The sequence below is a fragment of the Lepisma saccharinum genome, chromosome 7 (genome assembly GCF_977018435.1).
Source record: "Lepisma saccharinum chromosome 7, izLepSacc3.1, whole genome shotgun sequence".
Lineage (NCBI taxonomy): Eukaryota > Metazoa > Arthropoda > Insecta > Zygentoma > Lepismatidae > Lepisma > Lepisma saccharinum.
Window position 1 is genome coordinate 47,971,694 of NC_139235.1, and position 22,315 is coordinate 47,994,008.

The window sequence follows — 22,315 nt, forward strand, 5'->3', positions numbered from 1 at the left end:
TGCCCCTCCATTAACTCTTAGTGGATGGATGGGATGGATGCTGTCGGTATACCCATTTTCAGACCACATGGTTAGCAATCAGCATGACATGTCTTGAAAGCCCCACATGATATTTCAATTTAGTCTGTTTTTGTTTATTATTATACATATGAAGGTGTGACATACTGAAATTACAAAACAATATACACATTGTTACCATCAATAACAGGCGGCATTTGAATAAAGTCCTGTATTGCTCATGTCCTGTCATGATTTGTACTATATCGTATATGATAGGTTTCATTTCTGTAAATTCCCATTTGATAGTTTCCTAGTCTGTACCTGAATGGATGAGATCCAATATTTGTGGATCGTCTGATGCTAAATGCAGTTGTTTTTTGGATATATATATATATTATAGTAAATTGTTGAAATTACGTACATATTCAAATTTGATTGTTGAAAAATCATGTTGTAATGTATGAGCAAGCACACATCTGAAAGCATCTATTCTACTTGTTTGGTACATCAATGATAATGGTTGATACCCGCATAATTTTTTCATGAACACACATAAAAAGTTGTGTGAAAGATATCCTAATATTGAAATGTCTGTTTTCATTTATTGGATGTTTGAACCGTCAAGTAGAGGTCTGAAAATACTCGTGATCCATTGTTTCATTTGTTGAAGTCTCGCATATGTGTTCCACTGTTCTCTGTTGTTGAATGTTGTCGGGTTATGTTGCGTGAATTGGTGGATATACCCGTCCAGTCCTCATATGAGTTGCCAGTAATTGGATCATTCGAGTCTGTTAAAGGGGTACTGTTTCCCCCGTATTGTTTGAAGAAATTCATGTATTGAATTTGTTGTTCCAGGGTTGTTGTTATGTCCAGTTATCTGATCACTTTCAGGTTCCCCCATAGATAACCCAGTTGCCACGCCACTGTTGTATTTTTTAACGAGGTCCTTGTACGTATCCATATCAGGACTGGTTCTTCCGTTGATGGATGTTGTTGTAGTTCCGTCTCCCTCTGCCATCTTCCACGTAGCAATATATGGCAATGTTTAAGGTCATGTAAATTATATTGTTTGTTTTCACTTTTTGATGTGAAGAAAAATTCAGACATTAGTACTGACCTGTTGCATCACTACCGGATTGCGCTGAATAAGATGGAGATGAGCTGTCGTTGTCTTGTTGTGATGTTGACGGTTTGTTAGGACGAGAGCATTTGGCTGCTGGTTCTTTCCAGGTTCCTTGTTGACATAGTTTAGCATGCACTGTGAACCACTGTTTTGGATTCTTGTGGTAATCCAATGGCATCAAGATGCATACTGGATATATTAAAAACTGTCTGTTCATTTAAATACAATCTAGTATTCTTCTTATTGTTGGCCTTTCAATTCGGTCAATAATATAGGCCATTGTATGATTTCTGCTGGCATGTATCCAACGTGACTAACCCTTCGGGGTCACTGGGTATCAAAAAAAAAAGGTAAAGTGCTCCCCTGTGCTTAGCACCATGCCATAAAAGCGTATAGGGGGTGTGGGGGTAACGCCCCACACTTTCTTGATCCGGTCGTGAGTGGGGGTGATGTGATCAGCATCACACCCCTGACTGCCTTTACCCCCCAAGGTTTCTCCCAGGTACCATGTCATTCGATGCTGGCTGGGCACCGGGGCCGCTTCCAACATTAGTTCCCAGATTTGAACCGGACAGGGGTCGAACCTGGGACCTTTAGCATGGTAGTCAGATGCATTACCGACTGAGCCACCGCAGCCACTGGGTATCTAAGCATAGCATATATGGGATAGATTTTATAAAACGAGCTCAAACTTCTCAGCCACTGCTTTTTTCTGATACGCGAATAAAAAACCAACAAAAATTATTTCAAATTATTATTATTATTATTCTTTTAATACTCATTATTGGGAAGCACAATGTATAAATTTCACCCCCACTAAAAGCTCCTGTCTTCAAGGAAGGAAACAAAACTAATTTCACATCTCTAGAACAATTACTTATTGAGCTATGTTTTTTGTGCTTTACGGCAAATTTGAAAAGAGCGCACTTGGAAAGTCCCTTGCCACTGCAGCTAGAAACATGCACAAGACTTCATCCACTAAAGGTTAATACAAATACACATATGCAGTGTCTAATTCTACAACATGCTGTACGTAACAAATAACATTACTGATACTGATAACTGATACAAAATTGCAATGTTCCTTCAAGAAGAGGAATGCTTCATTAACCTCCTTATTTAATACTCCCTCTGTCCCATAATTATAGTCCGGTATGCCAAAATGGTAGTACAGGAATGACAGACGAAGAGGCAGATGGAAAGCACAATTTGTACTGATCCTTGAGTAGTAGAGTTGTATGACTCATTCCCTTGTTTTATGTTCTTCTTCTGTATACACCAATGTCACAGTTTGAATATCGGGCAATTATTATGAGACAACAACCAAAGGTGTACCGGACAATAATTATGGGACAGAGGGAGTATCTGTAATCAGTTGACTGTAATATTTATTTATTTATTTATTTACTCAGAGTTTCAGATACAGTCTTATTTGGCCATTTTACACTGAAACAACATAAAGTAGAAACAAATAATAACAAAAGATAAAAAACAATAACAAGATGGGATAGATTTACATGTTCTTCGTCAGTAATATACAAAAGTTACGTTCTGGAAGGAATATATCTACATTCAGGGGAAGTTTGTTGTAGATTTCTGGGAGCCTGTAAAACAAGGAGCGTTGTAGAAGGGATAGCCTAGTGGTTGGGTTGTGGAAGAGTTGCAGGTTGCGCGTTAGCTTTTGGGGTACCCTAAGTGAGAATTCACTGATTAGGAGATCTGTTCTGATTTTGCCATTTATTATTTTGTATAAAAATTTCATGTCAGCTAGATCACGACGAAAGGATGGAGTGTGAATATTCAGAGCAGCCATGGTGTCTGATTTGGATACATGTCGAAAGGAAGGTATTCTATGGCGAACAATTGCAAGAAAGAAACCGAGAACAGAATCTATTCTGGTGAGATTGGTTTTTGAGGCCATTGCCCAAATTGGGGAACAGTATTCAAGGATGGGCGAGATGAAAGATTTAAAGAATAAAGCAAGAGATGATGGGTTTTGAATTTCGCTAAATCTGTATAGAAGACCGAGAAGGCGCATGGCTTTTTTAGTGGTAGCAATAATATGATAATTAAAAGTGAGTTTTTCATCCATGATAATACCTAGGTCCTTTTGGGTGGAAACGTTTTGGATTGGTTTGTTTTCAATAGTATAAGTAGACACCACTTTGTTCTTTTTTAGGGAATAAGTAAGGAAAGAGCATTTCTGAGGGTTTAGTTCTAAATTCCACTGACGACACCACTTAACAAGTTCTGTGAGAGCATTTTGAAGAATCATCATGTCATGATGCGATGAGATCTCCTTAAAGAGTTTACAATCATCCGCAAACAAAAGTATATTGATAGGAAGGGAGGACAGTTTTTCAGGGAGGTCATCCATGTACAGAAGGAATAGGAGCGGCCCTAAGACACTCCCCTGGGGAACTCCAGACAAAACGGGAAGAAAGTTAGAAGAGGTACCTGAAAGAACAACACGTTGTTCACGCTCATGGAGGTAGTCCTGGAGTAAAGAGAGAAATTTGCCATGGATGTTAAATCTGGATGATAATTTATGAAGGAGAAATTTATGATTAATTTTGTCAAAGGCTTTCGAAATGTCCAAATATATAGTGTCAAGTTGGGAGTTATTATCAATAGCTCTGGCAGCATGCGAAAGTAAGATGGAAAGATTTGTTAGGCAAGAGCTGCCTGGAAGAAAACCATGTTGTGCTGTGTTGATATATGGTGACGTAAACTGAAGTAACCTGTTTTTGATGATTTTTTCACAAATAATTGATAGTGGCGATAGAAGCGAGATTGGTCTATAGGATTTTACACATTTTTTATCTCCAGTTTTGTGAATGGGCACAATGTTGGCCCGTTTGAAGTTTTTAGGAAACACACCCTTAGAGAAACATTTGTTGAGTAAGGCAGACAGAGGAAGAGCCAAGGAGTTGGCAGTTTTACGTAGGAATATTGTGGGGATTTCATCTGGACCTAGGGACCGGTGGAGGGGCAATGAAGCGAGAAGGTATTTTACTTCCTCGGGGGATGTTTTGATTGAAGATAGTGTGTGAGGACAGACAGCATTTAAGTGGGGGAGAGGGTCGGAAAGTGAGGGAGGTGAGAAGTTCTGATGAAAAAAAAACATTAAAAAGTTCGGCTCTTTCTTCTCCACTAGCAATATCAGTATTATGAACAATTTCTTTAGGTATAACTGGGCTTTGTTTTCTTGAATTTAGTAAAGTGAAGAATCTCTTAGGGTTTGTAGTACATTCGGTTGTTATGTTATTTATATGTTCACTATATTTTTTTCTGAGTAGGTATTTTGAATGACGTCTGATGTCACAATAGGTACCGTGAGTGTGAACATTAGGGTGCTGCTTCCATAGGTACCAAGCCTGTTTTTTATTTTTTAACACAAAGAGAACTTCTCTGTCGAACCAGACGGGGTATTTGGTAGATCTCGGTCTCGCAGTGGGCACGAAGTCCTTTATCGTGGCATGCAGAATTTCGACAAAGTTCTCAACGGCTTCGTTCACTTCCTCTTCCATCAGCAAAAACCAAGGGTAGACATTGAGCACCCGCTGGATGGCATTCCATGGAGCTTTTCACCATAGGTGGTGGGGGCGTTGGTTCTGCTTGACGGATTCCTTGTCTTTCTTCGTGGTAGGCAGGTGCATTGTGACGTCGAGTGAGTCATGGTCGGAGGTTAGAAGATTTTTTCCTGTAGTTACCTGCATATTAGGCAGGGTTGCCAGTACATAGTCAAGGTTACTGTCACCACGTGTTTTATGCAAGTTGAACTGGTTTAACCCTATTCCGTGAATGAACGTATCAATAAACCACTGATCATTTTGGCAGTTTATAGTTCCCGTATTTGGGCTTTCCCAATTGATGGACAGGTTGAAATCACCAAATAGCATAATATCACCACTTGTCATTGCTGCTAATACCGAATCCCTGCAGGCTTCTAGGATGGAAATAGGAGAGTTCTTATGTGGGCGATAATACGATCCAATTAGAAGTTTTTTGTTTTTTTGAAAATTGAGTTCTATCCAAATAATTTCACAGTCTTTGATTAGGTCTCTTCGTATTTTACAATTCCATTTAACATTAACGCAGATCATCACTCCTCCACCACGACGACTTGCACGGTCATTTCTAAATACATTGAAATGCTTTAAAAATGGTAATTCACTATCCATCACCGTGTCGTTTAGCCAAGTTTCGGTGAAAACTAAGCAGTCATATTGCAGTAGCTCGCTTAAGTGAATGTCACAGTCAGAAAGTTTGTTTTTTAAACTTTGCACGTTCTGGTAATACACGGAAAAAACAGTATCATTTCCTTGGGAGGGTCCCGGGTTGACATGGATGTCACCGCACAAGAGCACGAGGCACAAGAGGTGAAAGTAACCGAGAGTGGATCGCTTACCTCGCGGTCGTTGGTCCTCGGACGTCCGTAGTCCCATCATGGCTGCGGTCAGGCCAGAAGAAGTTCCAGCGGCCGGAAAAAGAAAGTTCCTATATCCTATTTTCCACGTCTCCAATAATGAGCCACTATTGACCATAGTTACATTAGAGTTCTGATTCACACGTACGTGGTATTGAAAAACACAAATGAAGCACAACACCAAGAAAATAAAACCACAATTTGCAGAGCGAAGAAACACGCTCCCAGTACTATCCGCCATCTTCCTTTGAAAAATAAAACTGTGCATTTAGATACTATCTTTGTGATTTTTTGTTTAGATGCATAACAATAAGAACAAAACTGCAGAATTTTGCATTAAATTATAAACCATTTATAGATGTATTGGGTCAGAACATTATCAGTGATTTTACTGATAAACTGATGGGAAGAGAGAGGTCTCTCTCTCTCTCTCCCCAGAAGAGGGAGGGATGGGAAGCACTTTCTCCATTCCTTTCTTCTTCTCCTCCCTTCCATGAGGGTGGAGAGAGGAGGGAGAGCTCTCTCTCTTCCCTACCTCCCTCCCTCCAGAAACAAAGAGAGAAAGAGAGCTCTCTCTCTCTCTCTCTCTCTCTCTCTTTATCTCTCGCTCTTTCCCCTCACACCCTCCCCCTGATAAAGAGAGAGAGAAAGGGAGTGCAGTGCTCGAAATGGAATTCCTAGCTTGGTTGATTTGGGGAAAGGTGGGTGATACTTGTATGGATCAACATGGAGACAATTCAGTGTGTGATGCAAATTATCCTAGCTGGGACATGCTTTATGAAAATTAGCATTCTCCACGTTCCCTACTTTGAGCACTGCTGATATGTCTGTATACTTATACCAATAGGATACCTATTAATCTGTCCCATCTCTACTTCTCACCAAGTTATCAAGGAACCCGACTTTCACAACCGTATTTCTGAGAAAATAGAAGAAATCTCTAGTATGAAAATATGTGGTGTATATGATTCTATTTCATTGATAAAGAAAACACAAGTTAGATCGATCTCAGTCAATAGAAATAGAACTATTTGGGCTGATCCAGTATCAGTTAATATCAGTAGTATTTGTATCAGAAAATACTAGTGCAAATGTCATTACTAGAGCCTGGATTTTAGGCAAAATGCCTATTCGTTTCTGACGCTAGTAGACAAAAATTGAACACAAAAGTACACCAATCCGAAGGTTCTTAACATTCTGAACAATACTTTATGTTGCCTTTTTTTGGCCTATTTGACCTTATGCTGCCTTTTTCAAATATTTTTGCCTATTTTGTCATTCCAACAAGGCATTATGTTGCCTTTTTTGCCTTTTTCAAACATCTTTGCCTTTTTTTTGCCTCTTTTGTCATTCCAACAAGGCATTTTTTAAAATTATATTTCTCTTCTTCTATTTGATTTTGTTTTTCAATAACCCTTGTTATTCAAATTATTATTTGTAAATACATTTTTAAAGATTTAAGAAGAATTTAAGTCCTTGTCTTCAATTTGTAATGCCTCTTCTTCAATTTTCACTTCCTCTTTCTGAAACTTGACTGCTTTTTTCTCGACATACACTGCCTTTTATTCAATTTTTCGTTGCCTTTTTGCCTGCCATTTTTATTATTTTTCAGTGCCTGAAAGTTTCACTTTTTTTTTTAATTCTGGGTATCCTGCTAAGTACACAAGTATTTTTATTGATGGTGGACTTTATCCATTATTATCACTAATGCTGTTAATTCATTACAAATAAAACGAGCAAAAAATTTAATTTTTAACCTGTATGGGAAACATACCATTGACATAAGTAAAGTTGAAATGTCACAATAAAAGATTTTTTGTTTCTTTTTTTTAAATTGATTAAAAGTATTAGTATATCAAATGAAATTTAAGTAATACTAAATTTGAAGTAGGTTATCAAGGAAGAAATTGCTAAATGATAATCAGTCTAATTGAAAGAAGGTGACAATAAATGCATGTTGAAATACAGCTTGCCATTTGCATTAGCATGTAGGATATTTGCCTATTCAGTTTTACAACTTTCATTAACATTCACCATATTATGTAACTGATTAACATCTAACAATATAATACAAGCTGTTTCAGCCGATATAGCTATATTGGTTATCAGTTTATCAGTAAAACTGCTGCTAATTTTACTGATCTGATATATCTATAAATATCTTAGTTTAGTGCAACATTTTATCATTTTCTTATGATTTTATAAACAAATAATCTCTATGCCCTGCTTTTTACAAAAGTAACTGTCTTAAATATGCTGCTACTTTTGAATGGCAGCCATCTTGTAACATATGCCTATTATGGAGGTTAATGAACCATTTAGTTTCTTCAAGGGCCATTTGGAATTACATATTGGATCGGTAGAATATTGGTTATCGGTATTGGTAATGTTTATTTGGTCTAGGAATTAATTTGTGCGGTTGTTACGCACACATTGAAGCTGTAGTTCAAACACAAAATACATAAATACCTTAAGAAAAATATTGTCCATCGCGAGCCACCACTTTCGCCCATCTGTCAGGCAAGTTACGGATTCCGTGGCGAAAGAAGTCCTCATCCTTTGAAGCGATCCAGTCAGAGACCCATTTTTCGATATCTTCTGAAGAAGTGAACCGCTGTCCAATCAAATCATTATTCATGCAATCGAACAAGTAGTAGTCCGAAGGAGCAACGTCTGGTGAATACGGCAGGTGGGGTAAAACTTCCCATCCGACATTTTCTAAATTGGTTTTGACCAGTTTTGCGACATGTGGGCGAGCGTTATCATGTTGAAAAATAAGTTTATCATGTCTGTTCTCCCATTCTGGTCGTTTCCTGGCCAGAGCTTCCTTCAAACGCATTAATTGTCGTCGATAACGTTCTCCATTAATAGTTTCACCCGGTTGCAGCAGCTCATAGTACACCACACCTTTCATATCCCACCTTATGCACAGCATAACCTTTGCACAGTGAATATCTCGTTTCGGTTGTGATGGACCTGGTTCACCTGGCTTCACCCAGGCCTTTTTTCATTTTGGGTTCTCGTAATGGATCCACTTCTCATCGCCAGTAACAATGCGATGCAAAAACCCCTTTCTTTTCTGTCTTTGAAGCAGCAATTCGCAAATGGTTTCTCGTCTTTCAACGTCTCTGTCTTTCAATTCATGTGGAACCCAATGTGACATCTTTTGAATCATTCCCATGGCTTTGAGGCATTTGGAAACTGTTGTTTGATCAACGCCTAATGCTTCTGCAAGTTTTTCCTGCATTTGACATGAATCCTGATCGAGCAATGCTCTCAATTCTTCGTCTTCAAATTTTTTGGGCTGTCCAGGTCGCTCTTGGTCTTCCAGGCCGAAATCACCACTTCTAAACCGTGCAAACCACTTCTGACATGTTTGCTCAGCTAGCGCATGGTCACCATACACTTCCACCAAAAAACCATGACTTTCGGTAGCACTTTTCTGCATGTTAAAGTAATGAAGCAGAACACCCCGCAAAAACACTTTATCTAGCACGAACTGTGCCATGTTCAGTTGACTACAAAATGCTGTTGTTGACGCATCAATCAACTGCCCTATACTACGAACGATGCGCGCTGACAGGAGTTTTCAACGCATGTGTGGATACATGGAACTGTGGGACAATACGCTCATTACGCCATCTCTTGTCCAGGTGCATGAATTAATTCCTAGACCAAATATATCGGTACTTTATTGGTATCGGTGAAAATTTCATATCAATTCATCCCTAATTTATATTATAATAATATAATAACAATACAATTATCATTAACCATATACTAAGCACTATAGAATTAGTAGCATGTACATACTATTTTTATCCTTGCTTCAGTTGACTGTATTCACTGAAGGTACAAGAAAACATTTGAGGATAAGTAATTTTTACTTCAGAATTAATTTCTTATGTTGAATTAAGAATAAAACTATTAAAAAAATGATGGTTATTGATATCAATGAGGTTCACTCCTTGATCTTTGAAACTTGATCTGTCAATCATTACTTGAATTCTACTATTTGTTTCACTCTATACCTAAGGAACTTATTCACTAAACCATCCACTGTAATTGATATTTAATGTAATTAATGCTGATTGTGCATTAGTACCTGATGTTTAAAAGTTTCTGCATAGTATTGAAATCAAAATTTTGAGCCCATGTTGGCCCCTGTCTTGTATAAGCCCTTGACAATCCATTTAATTGCAGGTACTATTGCACCAGCACGTGAACTACCTGATCAAGATTCTCCTTTAAAGGCGTTTCTAATGAATTTGAATCTTGTGGTCCCTGTTGCAGCAGCTATCTTGGTCATTTTCATTGCAATCATTGTTATTTGTGTACTACGGGGAAAGAACTCAAATCAGAAAGGTAAGATCAGTTCTAAGTATTGCATTTCTCTCTTTTCTTAAAATTATAGGCACCCTTGCACCAGCTCTGGAAGAAGTTTCAAAGACTTTTGCTTGGATTCCAAACTGGTTGGATCTCAACATTGTTGTTCCTGTTGGTGCAACAGTAATTGTCATCATAGTTGGTGTAATTGTAATTTGTGTTGCCATTTCACGAAGAGCAAGAGGACCAGAACAGACACGACTTCGAGGTAACAAATTAAATTGGAAATTAGCGTTAATCTACAAGATGTGGTAATCCTTACAGTCTTAGATAATTGAATATGTCATTCATTTAATTTCAACAAAGCAAGAGACAAACATTATGATGTATAAATATTTGTTTTGTATTTTAAATATTTAAAACCTCATATTATGTAAAATAAGTTCCTGTAAGATAAATAATAAATGAAAACATTAATATTTGGGTCAAACTAAAAGTTCTGTAAAATAAAGCTCTTCGAACATTTTACATATATCGGGTGATTCGTTTGAGATGTTAGAAAAGTAAACCATTATATATAAGAGGTTAATGTACATATCTCCGAGCAGCTTGTTGTAATATAAGCAGAAAGGATGTAAGTTTCGAATGAGTGGAGGTTTACAGACTTCAGCCACATGATGGAGCTAATGTGCATTGTAACAAAGGTGGTGGTCACGTCACAACAGCGCACACAATAATATGTTGTATGGTATGCAAAATCTTTGAGTATTACATGCATGCTACTGCCGCCACTCAGCTGAAGACTCTAAACCTCCACTCATTCAAAACTTACATCCTTTCTGCTTATACATATTACAACAAACTGCTCACAGATATCTACATTAACCTCTTCTAGATAACAGTTTATTTTTCTGACATTTCAAACAGATCACCCAGTATAATGAAAGGAGAGAAAATGTTTAGGTTTAGCAGAACACACACAAACTCCGTGCCCTACTTTTTAAAAAAGAAATTGTGTAAGTAGATTGATTGAAAGTCAATAATACATTAGAGAGAAATATAAAAGGAGTCATTAGAATTATAAAACCAAAAATTATTTAAAAAACAAAATTTGACATATAGACAGAGGAACTGACAACAGTGAGATTAAGTGTTGTGACCATCTTGGAGCTAATTCAACATTATCTGTAATATACAATAGAACTTCCTTCCAACTCGGTTGCATCTGATAATGCAAAGAAGAAGTTTGTAAAATGTCAACTGTTATAAAAAGTAATCATGCTGTTTATAAATATATAAAATTGCAAACATTAGATTGACTTCACTTATCTTTCTTTGTGTACCTGCAAAGAAATACACAATGAAACCTTGATTTTATGTTTTTCAGAGAGCCAAGTAAATTAAGGAAAATGAAACTCGGAGAAAAACTTAACCCTTTTCTGAGGCATACATGCTGACATATGAATATTAATGGTGTAATTTTGTGTCTTTGCCATTACTGTTCTAATCCTTTCTCTAATGTTTCTTCTACAAGATTTTCTAGCAATGGAAGTGTCATGAAATATCTGCCAAAATACTTTCTTACTGGGAAGTCCTCCAAATGGTGTCTTGTTAACCCTTAACTACTATGGACCACACTATGGAGGGGCATGTGGCATGATTGTGCAACTCGATATTTACAATACAACCTTGGGCATTATAAAGACATCAAGAGCAACTAGCAATCATCTTATTCCTGATTCTTTCAATATAAAGAATTATATTCATAATTAAGAAAAGAGAGATGCGGTAGTATATTAATATGGAGAAACTAGTACTCACTTTATCCACGAAACTGTTCTTTTCTTCTACATTCTATTAATTTCAGTGGCCACTGCCACCATCCCCGTTTCAGTGGCCACTGAAATTAATAGAACATAGAAGAAAATTCAGTTTCGCGGATAAAGTGAGTACTATTTTCTCCATACTTAAAGAATTCTAGTTTAAAAACAAAATCAGTGAGGAACAAAAAGCAACCTTTTACTAGATTGCCAAGTCAACCAGAATTTTATTTGAGGAAGGGGCTCATCCCGTATCAGAAGCCACCATCTAAAGACGAAAAAGTGGCAGGTTTTTAAACCAACAAAACATGTGTAGGATTTCTAGAAGGTTTCAGCCCCCTCCCCCCTTGCACTGGTTATGTGTCTGAGCCAAATTACACTTTTTCTTTCCCTCCAGAACTTCCTGACAAGATTGTGACATCATACAAACAACACAGCAATGAACCACACAAGGACTGGAGTGTATTGTGAAGCACGAAACAAACTCTTTTAATATGTTGTCTTATTGGAACCGTGTAGACTGCATGCACAATTCTTGCAAACCTAAAATCAGGGTTCCACTGCTATCCAGTAGTAAATTTAAAATGCAACAAATTGTAAATTATGCACTGATTATTTGATAAATTTCATATTTAGCCACAATTTATTACTCTCAATTGCAATTATGACACAAATTATTGTTATTAAGTAACCTGATATATGTTTCTTCACTTTTGATCTCATCACTGAAGTTCCCAGGTTTGAGTCCTGGTCAGGGTGTTGGTGTTATGTGTGAGTGTCCCTTTATGAATTTCATGTTAAATGTTCAAAATTTGAAGCCATTAGTCAAACCTGATACTGCATATGCATAATGATTAATATGCCGAACTGAACATAAGAAGTTTTATTTCTCTTCTTAGAAGCCACATAGACATAATAAGATTGAACAAAAAAAAAAAAATAATAAGCCACTTCACAGACTATCTCACAGTATTAATCAGGTTTGGAGTCGTCATTTTTCTTACAGTGTATGTAGTATCAAATTTGTTTCAATTTTCTTGTAACCATAATTTCAGTACAAGCACAAATTTCGATTCAAAACTTCACAAGCACTACATGCATTATCATATCATGTGATCAGTACATCACAAAAATTTACGGTAAAATTTTCCACTGTGATAAAACAACTCCAAAGTACATTGCAGCATAGTTTTTGAACACATGGGCTGGGCCCATAACCTTTTGTAAACTCACAGTAACCTACCATAATGTATGGTTTGAACTTACTATCCATCTTCTTTCATTGAGGGTCTGGTGTCAAAACATATGCTATACAACCAAATACATGAAGATGACTTAAATTAACTTTATGTCCTGTCCACATTTCCTCTGGAGTAGCATCTTTAATTCCAACTGTAGGACAAACATTCTTCAGGTATACACCTATTGAAATAGCTTCAGCCCAATATCTCTTATTGAGATTAGCATCATGAACTATTGTTCTAGCTTTTTCTACAATTGTTCTCTTTAGTCTCTCAACAACTCCATTTTGTTGCAGAATATATGGAACACTTGTCTGATGGATTATACCATGTGCACCGAGATATGCAGAAATTTTTTTTGTTACAGTATTCTGTACCATTATCTGATCTAAGTTTCTTGATCTTTAAATTACACTGATTTTCTACAAAAGCTTTGAACTCTACAAATTTTTCAAATACTTCATACATAAATTTAAGAAAATATACAAAACTCTTCCGAGTATAATCATCAGTAAAAGTTACAAAATATCGTGCAAAATTCGGACATTGATCCACAAACATCAGAATGTATTAACTGTAGTTTTTGTTTAGCTCTTTTTGGCATTCCCTTGGGAAAAGATGCAGTTTTCTGCTTCCCCTCAATGTAAGGTATACATAGTTTTGGGGTGTCATCCTGAAACCATATTCCATCAGCTAAATTATCTCTCAATGATATCATTCCTCTTAGACTCAAATGACCTAAACTTTTATGCCATACATCTTGTGAAGCATTAACTGACAACGTAGCTACTGTCTCTTCACAATTTTCAAGAGAATTTACAGTAGTATTATTTAAATTCATCATGGACAAATTTTCAGCCTGGTCTAACTTATAAATACTACGTGCCTTTCTTGCCGTAAATTTTGGAGTAGCCTTAATCTCAATATCAGATACATTGTAACCACTACACCTTTTGTTATCAAAAAGCATAATATGAGTAACTTTGTTAACAGACAACAAATTAGCTGTACTATCTGGAACATACATCGCTTCAGATATTAACTTCTGCACATTATTTTTGAGATTTACTTTCACATCACCAATTCCATTACTTATCAACTTTTGATTATTTGCAATGGTAATTTCAGATGATTTAGAATTTGAATAATTAACAAACCAATCTTTACGCTTACTCATATGTGAAGTACATCCTGAATCTAGTAACCAGTCATCATCATTAAACATTTTACTGACATAAGCACTGTGGGTAGTCAATAACAATGAACTATTGTGTTGCGAAGAACTTGGTTCTTGCTTCGTAAGTTACTTTTGTACTTGATACAGAGTCTGAAGAAGACCTTGCTAGAAGGTTGAAACGTTACGTTAGTTTATGTTTTTTAATAAAATAAATTATGCCTTGGTCAGCATATTTAGTTTTTTCATTGCTTCGTAACTGTAGGTTTCTTCATCCGCTACTTAGACTTCTGTAGTTGAGGACATCTTGGCTTTATGTGGCCTTCCTTCTTGCAATCAAGGCAAATAGGCACAAATGGACCCTTCTTCTTATCTGAAGCTAAATATGCAGAATCCTTGGAAATACTTTCACTTCGTCGAAAATCACCCTTCATGAGCCGTGACTTCACAAACTCACTTGTAAGTTTCGTCTGGGTTCCTTCAATACCCATTACCAAAGAATTAAACTCTTCAGGCAATCCAATCAACATAATTTTGGCGATTTCTTCATCATCAATACTGCATCCCATGTCCGCTAACTCTTGTTGCAATGAGATGATTTCACCCAGGTACAAGTCCATTGAAGGAAAATCTTCATAACACACTCTTGCCAGTCTTCTTTTAATTGCTAAGCACCTACTTATACCTTGGTTTTCGTAAGCTGCCTTCAGATTATCTCATGCTGCCTTCGCACTTTGCGCATTGCTAACATGTGGGTAGCAAGAAGAATGTACGCACAAACAAATCTTGGCATATGTTTTCAGGTCTCGAACTGGATCCACTGTAGTAGTAGCTTTGACGCAGTCCCATAAACCACAATCGATCAGAGTTAATTTCATTAAGAACTTCCACATGGCGTAATTCTTAACACCTTCCAGTTTTTCGATGTTCAGCGTATTAATCATTATGCATATGCAGTATCAAGTTTGACTAATGGCTTCAAATTTTTAACATCCAATCAGCCAAAAGTAACCAAAAAGATGTAAAATAACAAAAATGCAATTAGACTCTTATTCACTGCATCTCTGTTCACAGATGACATTGTCTACAACCAATCAGGAGGACCTAATTCCACTATCGATAAGCGTCGACCAGATTTGCGTGATGAGCTTGGATACATTGCTCCTCCGAACAGGAAGCTTCCTCCTGTTCCAGGATCTAACTACAACACTTGTGATAGAATCAAGAGAGGTACAGTGATAAGTAAGGAATTTATTATTAATCAACATTTTCCAGTTCACGTGATAGCTGTGTGGCTATGCATGGAAATCCAGCAGGTTCAATTGGACATTGTCTATGCATGCTTATGTCTTAAGCATGCAAATTGAATACTAAGGTTGCTACTTTTCATCCTTTTTCATTTTGTTGCTTTTGAAATTGATAACCATAGAAAAAGCAATTTGTAACAAAGGTTTGTTTCACTTTAATTTTGCCAATTATGTTGCTACTGCCAGTTACCCTTGCTACTGATTTCTTTTCTGTCTACTCTCATGTGGCAGTTTTCACGATAGTTTGACAAACCTTGCTGCTTGCTTTCAGTTGTTGAGTTTGTGTATTACACAGTAACTGTCAGGACAGTCTACTGTTAATTTAGTTGCTCCCACTTGGTTTCTTGCTTTTTATTACTGTTCATATTTGAATATGTTGCTAGGTCGTTCAGGCTCCCTCCGCAGTCATGCTACATGGGACCCTCGTCGACACATGTACGAAGAACTGACTCTCCATCCTCCTGGAGTGCGTAGACTTCCTGGCCAAGGACCCATAGCAGGTTCAGACGAGACACTGCACCATAGAGGTAAGTTAGGGATCATTTGCAAACATGGAGGCTATTATAGCAACACATTATTAAACTTGATAATATGTTACTTATCTGTTATTTCACTAACAGTCTAACATCTAGAGATAAAAATATAGGGAATGCCCTCCATTTGCTAAATGATTCATTAAAAAGAGTCAAAATGTTACTGTTAGCAGTCTATAGCAGTAAATACCTGATCTTGGAACACTGTTGAGTATTGTTCTATGTTGTAAGTGAAAAGCGTACACTGTTAGTTCTTGTGAGTCACTTATTGCGTAATAGATGAATCATGTTTTAACATTCCAACTGACATGAAAAATATCTGCGTTATAATTTACAATGCAAAATGATGTATGTGCAGGTAAGTTGTTGCATTTATTTTGCTTTACTAACTGTGCAAGTTACCCTCATAACTGCTTTCATCATTGGATGTGAATTTTGTAATTTTCATGTACTGCATGCATTTCCATATTTGTTCACTAAAAAACATGCACTGAGTTGATGTAACTTGCATGAATATATGTTGTGTGTGTGCATGTATGTAGTTACTGATGTATTGCATTGAGTACATCATGATGAATATTCATACAAATGTAATCATGATAATTGCAGTTTTATAAAAATATGGCTGTTGCAGAAGTTTTAGAACATTAAATGCAATGAATTATTTTTTTTATCAGTACATGATAAATTTGTCTTAAAAACCTGTCTTTTTTATTGAAAGCTTATGTTCAGTGCTTTTCAAGTAGTTAGTTTATTGCTTATAATTAAGTAAGTAAATTTTACTATCTCTGTATTGTATGAGTTTGCATTTGGTGATGGTGCTAATGAAACTAATACTTGACTTTTGTAGGAAGCTTAACCCCAAAAGATGATGATATGTGGGGGGAAAGCATGAAGTTTGGCAACAGTTGTCTGGTTAATTTCTATGCAATTTTATATATTGTGTAATATTTCAGTGTCGATTGCTGTGTCATGCTATACAATTATCCTGACACACAGTATTTAGTGTCTATTGCCCTGTCTAAGATTGAGTCAATACTTTAGCTTATGTTCAGTTTTTAATATTAATTTTTTATTAATCATTAGTATAATTCACAATAAAGTTGAGCTTTTTGCATACCATATGAAATAAAGTGGAAATATTGGAACTTTCATTAGATAGAAAAATCTTTTTTAGATTGAGATTTGCTAAATAGGGTATTCTTAAATCTTAAATAATTTAAATTTTCCTAAGGAAGTTTTTTACATTTCATGCCTAAAGACTTTCCTTCTTCTTTCCACTCTTAGGTTAGATAGTAGAAAAATATAATGCTATCTATGTATTTTTTTTGTATCTTTTAAGTTAACTTGGGATGTGATTCCTTTTTGCAAGGAAGCACTGTATTTTCTTATGATGCACATATTGTTCACATTTCAGTGGTAAAGTAGAACAGTTTTTGAAAATTAGTTCAATATTGAACTAATTCACTTCTTATATAAAATATAATGCAACATTGTTATCCTAATTATTTTTTTGTAAGAGTAAAATGAAGTATTAATTGTCCAAGAAAAATATTTATTTGTTTCCTATACAGATGATTCATGATAGTAAATAAAGAATACAAAATACTCGTTTTCAAATGCATTGAAAATAACTCAAATTGTTAGAAAATTATCTATCACACATCTAAATTATTAGTTTTCAATTCATTGATTTTTGTTTTATCCTTTGATATAGATTCATGCCACTGTATAACAAAAGTCATCCCACGATTTTACTTGAAATTTTCTTCCTTAAACAGTAAGCTGTTTAGGAAAAAATGCAGACAAGATTATGTTGATCTGGTTACACTTCTAGTTACCTAAAGTATTTATTTATAATCAGCCTCTGTATATTTCCTTGTATTAAAATATGGAACACTGAAATAAGTGTAATTGCTGTCTACTCGCATGTGACAAAACTTTCTTTTTACTGATGTTGTTTTTGGAAGGGTATACATTCTATATTGTAAGGGTATATATAAAATATTCTAATGTAGCATTATTTTGTCAGTACTGGATTCCTGGACCTGTATATATAACTTCTTGTATTATTCCCCACTTTCCTTATTAATCATTAATTTCCCTTCCTATGCTCCAGATATTGTCACAGTTATGGCCATTCAACTGTTATGAGATATTTTAAGTCTAGAAGGAATTTTCATACTCATATTGTAGACCCAAAAATATATATTCACAATAAGAAAAAACTGATATATGTATAAACACAAATATAAAAAAGTATATAGTTATACAGACAAACTTCATTAATTTAAAGTAAGTAATATAACTAAGACACATTATTCATTAACAAGCTAATTTACATGTGCATACACGTCAGTGGTGGCGATTAGGGGGTGGCGGGGGGCAATTGCCCTCCCACTTTTTGCTACTTTTGCCCCTGCACTATGCTAAACCTTATGTGTAAAGAGAAAATAAACTGTTTTTGCTCCCCCCCCTCCCGTCTAATGATCATATCCACAGCATCATACATTTGCTTCAAATGATTTGTTTTGGCCTGTGAATGGGGGGCCTAGGTATTAAGTGCATTGTTGATATCCCTGTCACATTTTTCAGCTAAATTCAAGAATGTGCAGAACCTTACTGATTTGCCTTCATGGCAAAGTGTTATGCATGAGAAAGTTTTATTATTCAAATGATTAGCTTTCTCTTTTGATGAATGAATTGTTAAACAAGTAGTGAAAAAATAATTATCTAGTCTTCACTTATTTAAATATAGCCAGGAATAGTGTATTTTTATTTTATTTTATTTGAAAGCCACTTTGTATTTCTATTTATAATTATAGAAATATTTAATACCTAGTTCATTTATGTCTACATAGTTTATATGACTATCATACTAGAATCATAGGTACATATAGAAGTTAGCATTGTGCATGAAATCTGATCAAAAGTAATAAATATACCATGCAGAGGTACCTGGAAATGTAACCAATTTGATCAAAATTATGTACATCAAACAGACTTTTTCAGTTTTTAGTTCATTTTCCCACTCAATCTGGCATGTTGATTTTCATTTGATGAATTGGCTGCATTCTATGAATGATATTCTTCATTCAGTTTCTGCTTCAGCAATTTTGCAATTTTCATTTTTTTTTCAAGTAGATACTGGTGATTGAAAATTAGATAAAGCAACATTGGCATGTTAGCTGCTTGTGAAATTGCCAGCTACATATATATTTTATGAATATTGCTGGTTTGTATGTTGTTTTAGGATGCAAGCACAAGAGCAATCCTTCAAATATTTGTGTAGTCTTGAATGCTCACATTTTTGTTTTTCAATAGGTTTGCAAAAGCTTGGTAACATAGAGATATGTAAGATGAGTCAGGCAATTTTATTTTTTTTAAAGTTTATTTTTAAAAAAAGCAACTTATTATTACTTGGATTTAGCAATGTGATTTTGTGAAAATAGAATTTGATTTTCTTCCGTTGTCCCTTGATTAATAGGGTATGAACATACAAACACAGAATTTTAAATAGAAAATGGTGATATATATATATTAAAATAAAAAAAGGAGAGAGAGAGAGACAGTATATCTGCAGCATAGAAAATGAAAGAACTGTGTAGAAAATTGAGAAAATGAAAATTGAGTTCTATGTGAAATGAGTTGTAACTTTCCATCATAGACTATATTAGTGAATATAACACAATTCTTAAATGTATATGACAATTTCTACTAAAGATAATGCTGTGGATTTTAAAGAAAGGTATGTAAAATGCGAGGGTACACTCCTGAAAATCAGCAATGAACTGGACAGAAAAGGAAGAAGCTAGAATAATTTCTCAGGTTAAATGAAACTGGATAATACGTGTGTATATATACATATAAGCATTACATAAGCAAATTACTAGCTAATGGATAACTGAGTAAAAGGAGATTGCAGGAAAGATAAAATACAGTATAAAATACCTGAAAAAAGCAGCAGTTTGTACTTTCTTAGAAAAGTATGAAAATTCGTCTCCTTAAAGGGAAAACTCACAACATAACAAAAACTAGTTGAAATTAAGAAAGAATCCACATAGTGCAACTAGAAGAGTTGCCTGTGAACTTAAGTTTTCCAAGAATGGCCTGATTTTGGTAAAGAAACAGACAAAGCTAGATGCAATATGAAATTTATGTGTAAAGTGGAAACTTGATTATATGTTTTTCAGGGAATCAAGGTTAAAGAAATTAAAATGTTGGAAAATGCAAAATCCAGATAAATTTGATCACATTTTCTTCTATTGGGACCATGAAAAGTGAATATATAATGCAGGAAAATGCTCCACTGTATTCTCTTTGCCATTCCTAATCACATGTACAATTATTTCTTTGTATTGACTTTGCATAATGTGAATGTAGGTGTAAGTATCAGACTCAGTCAGTATAAAATATGAAGAAGTGACTCATACATATATGTGTGTGTGTGTGTGAGAGAGAATCCAATTCATGTTATGAGTAGAGCTAAATTACTTAAGCATTAGGAGAAATACATTCTTGAAATTTATGTTGATATTTGAAACTCATTTACATTATAATTTAAAAGGTTGAATTTGTGTAAACAACTTGAAAAACAATTGCAGATGAAAATAAAAAAAAACATCAATTCTGTTGTTGGATATTGAATTTTGTTGTTCATATTCAACAGAAGATCGGAGAAAACTCGATAAAATTGTATAAATTGATTCATTGCATGATAGTTGTTCTATTGATGTAGTTTAGGCTTTTCATAAAAGTTCATAATTGACAGCTCTCACCAATGATGCAGGAATGTGATATAATGGGTTATATTATAACATACCAAGTATTTTGAGAGACTTACAATAATTCGCCTGCCCGAAACTTTTCGATTCACACCTCTTCGCCCCATAAAAATCATTTGACAGATGAAACACACTATAATTTAAAGAATCTCAGTTTGATAAACACCTTTGTATTGTCTACATTATCTCTCTATCTAGAGAATCTAAACCACACCAAGTGATTGATTTGCTTTGTTTTACTTTGCTTTTTCTGCCACTTTTGGCTAATTTGCGAAGATGGGGATGAGTGATAGTATGACGAAATTGATGAATGGACACTCACAAACATCAATGCCCAGGCTGGGATTCGAACCCGGGACCCTTTGTGCATGATGTGCTAACCACTCCACCATGGGGTCCAGCTTACATGAAGTGAATCCAACATTGTAGTAGTTTTTTTTTATCTGGGCTCTGTGATAATAATGTAGAGAGTACATGTAGGTTTTGTGTAAACAAGTTAAGAATTTTACGATATAATAAAACTGATAAACCTCAACGGCATTGTGTATCAAAATCATATAGGCATTACTTTAATTAATATATGTAACATTAATAGTTATTGTATCAGAATAGAATATTAGAAGATTGTAATTCTTTAATAAGTAAGTTATAGATTTGATAAGTGTGCACTTTCACCAAAGGATGTTAGCATTTATTTAGAAGTTAGCCCAATTGTTGTGAACTTTGCCTTCACTGCCACCATACTCATAAATGTCTGTTCTGATATAAAATGTCCTCTGCTTTGATTATTATGAATATATTTACTGTTGGTATTTCAGTTAGATGTTTCTGAAGTTGGGAACAGAACTTTCCTGACACTATTGAAAGAGTGTTTATTGTACAGCTTTACTAATGTTTGCAGCAGACATGTGCTTTCACAATATCGATCATAAAACATTTTGTTGACAATATTTCACTTAAAAATGAACATTACTTAAGGAGCTTTGTCAATGCAATTGTAGAAGTGGGCATGAATTTATTAAATATTAGACAACAAATAAACCAGCAATATTTATAAAGTATATTTTTCAGCTATAATTTTCACCAATGAGAATTTCTGTTTGTAACATATAATATAAATATTTTGGACATCCAATGATACTTTGCATTTTAGGAAGTTAATTTTTAGTTTGATATCATGTTTCAGCAAATTATTGATAGATATAAAATGGAATGTTCACTGTACATTTTTGATGATTTCAAATAAGACTTGACAGGATTATTGATATATCAGAGTTGGGTATTTGAGATTTCCAAGATATGAATATCATTGTGACTGGGATATGGATTTTGTCAAAGTAATTTGTCATTGTAGAATAAGCATGGAAAAATGTCTTTAACAAGGTCCACATCTTGGCATCTTTAATAGTATTGTAATTAATGCTGTAGCCTTGTAACAAGGGGGTTAAGGGTTTGATTCCCAGTGGGGATGCATTGCAAAGTAGTTCAGATTCCACTTTAGAAATGTAGGTCAAGTTGCAGGTAACCTACTTAAGCATTAAGCATAAAATGAACTTTGATGGTCCACATTTATTTCCC

General features: G+C 35.1%; 1 protein-coding gene across 50 annotated transcripts in view; it reads left to right on the forward strand.

Moving 5' to 3' along the window:
• Dscam1 (Down syndrome cell adhesion molecule 1) overlaps window positions 1-22,315 on the forward strand; it is a 426,431-nt gene that overhangs the window by 375,146 nt on the left and 28,970 nt on the right. For 45 of the 50 annotated variants that reach the window (XM_083125269.1, XM_083125279.1, XM_083125276.1 and 42 more), the window contains 3 exons: window positions 9,967-10,146; window positions 15,188-15,343; window positions 15,804-15,947. In XM_083125269.1, coding sequence (XP_082981395.1) covers window positions 9,967-10,146; window positions 15,188-15,343; window positions 15,804-15,947 — 480 coding nt within the window. Of the gene's footprint in view, window positions 1-9,755; window positions 9,918-9,966; window positions 10,147-15,187; window positions 15,356-15,803; window positions 15,948-22,315 lie in introns of all 50 variants that reach the window. The other 5 variants (XM_083125286.1, XM_083125285.1, XM_083125284.1 and 2 more) reach the window with 3 other exon arrangements.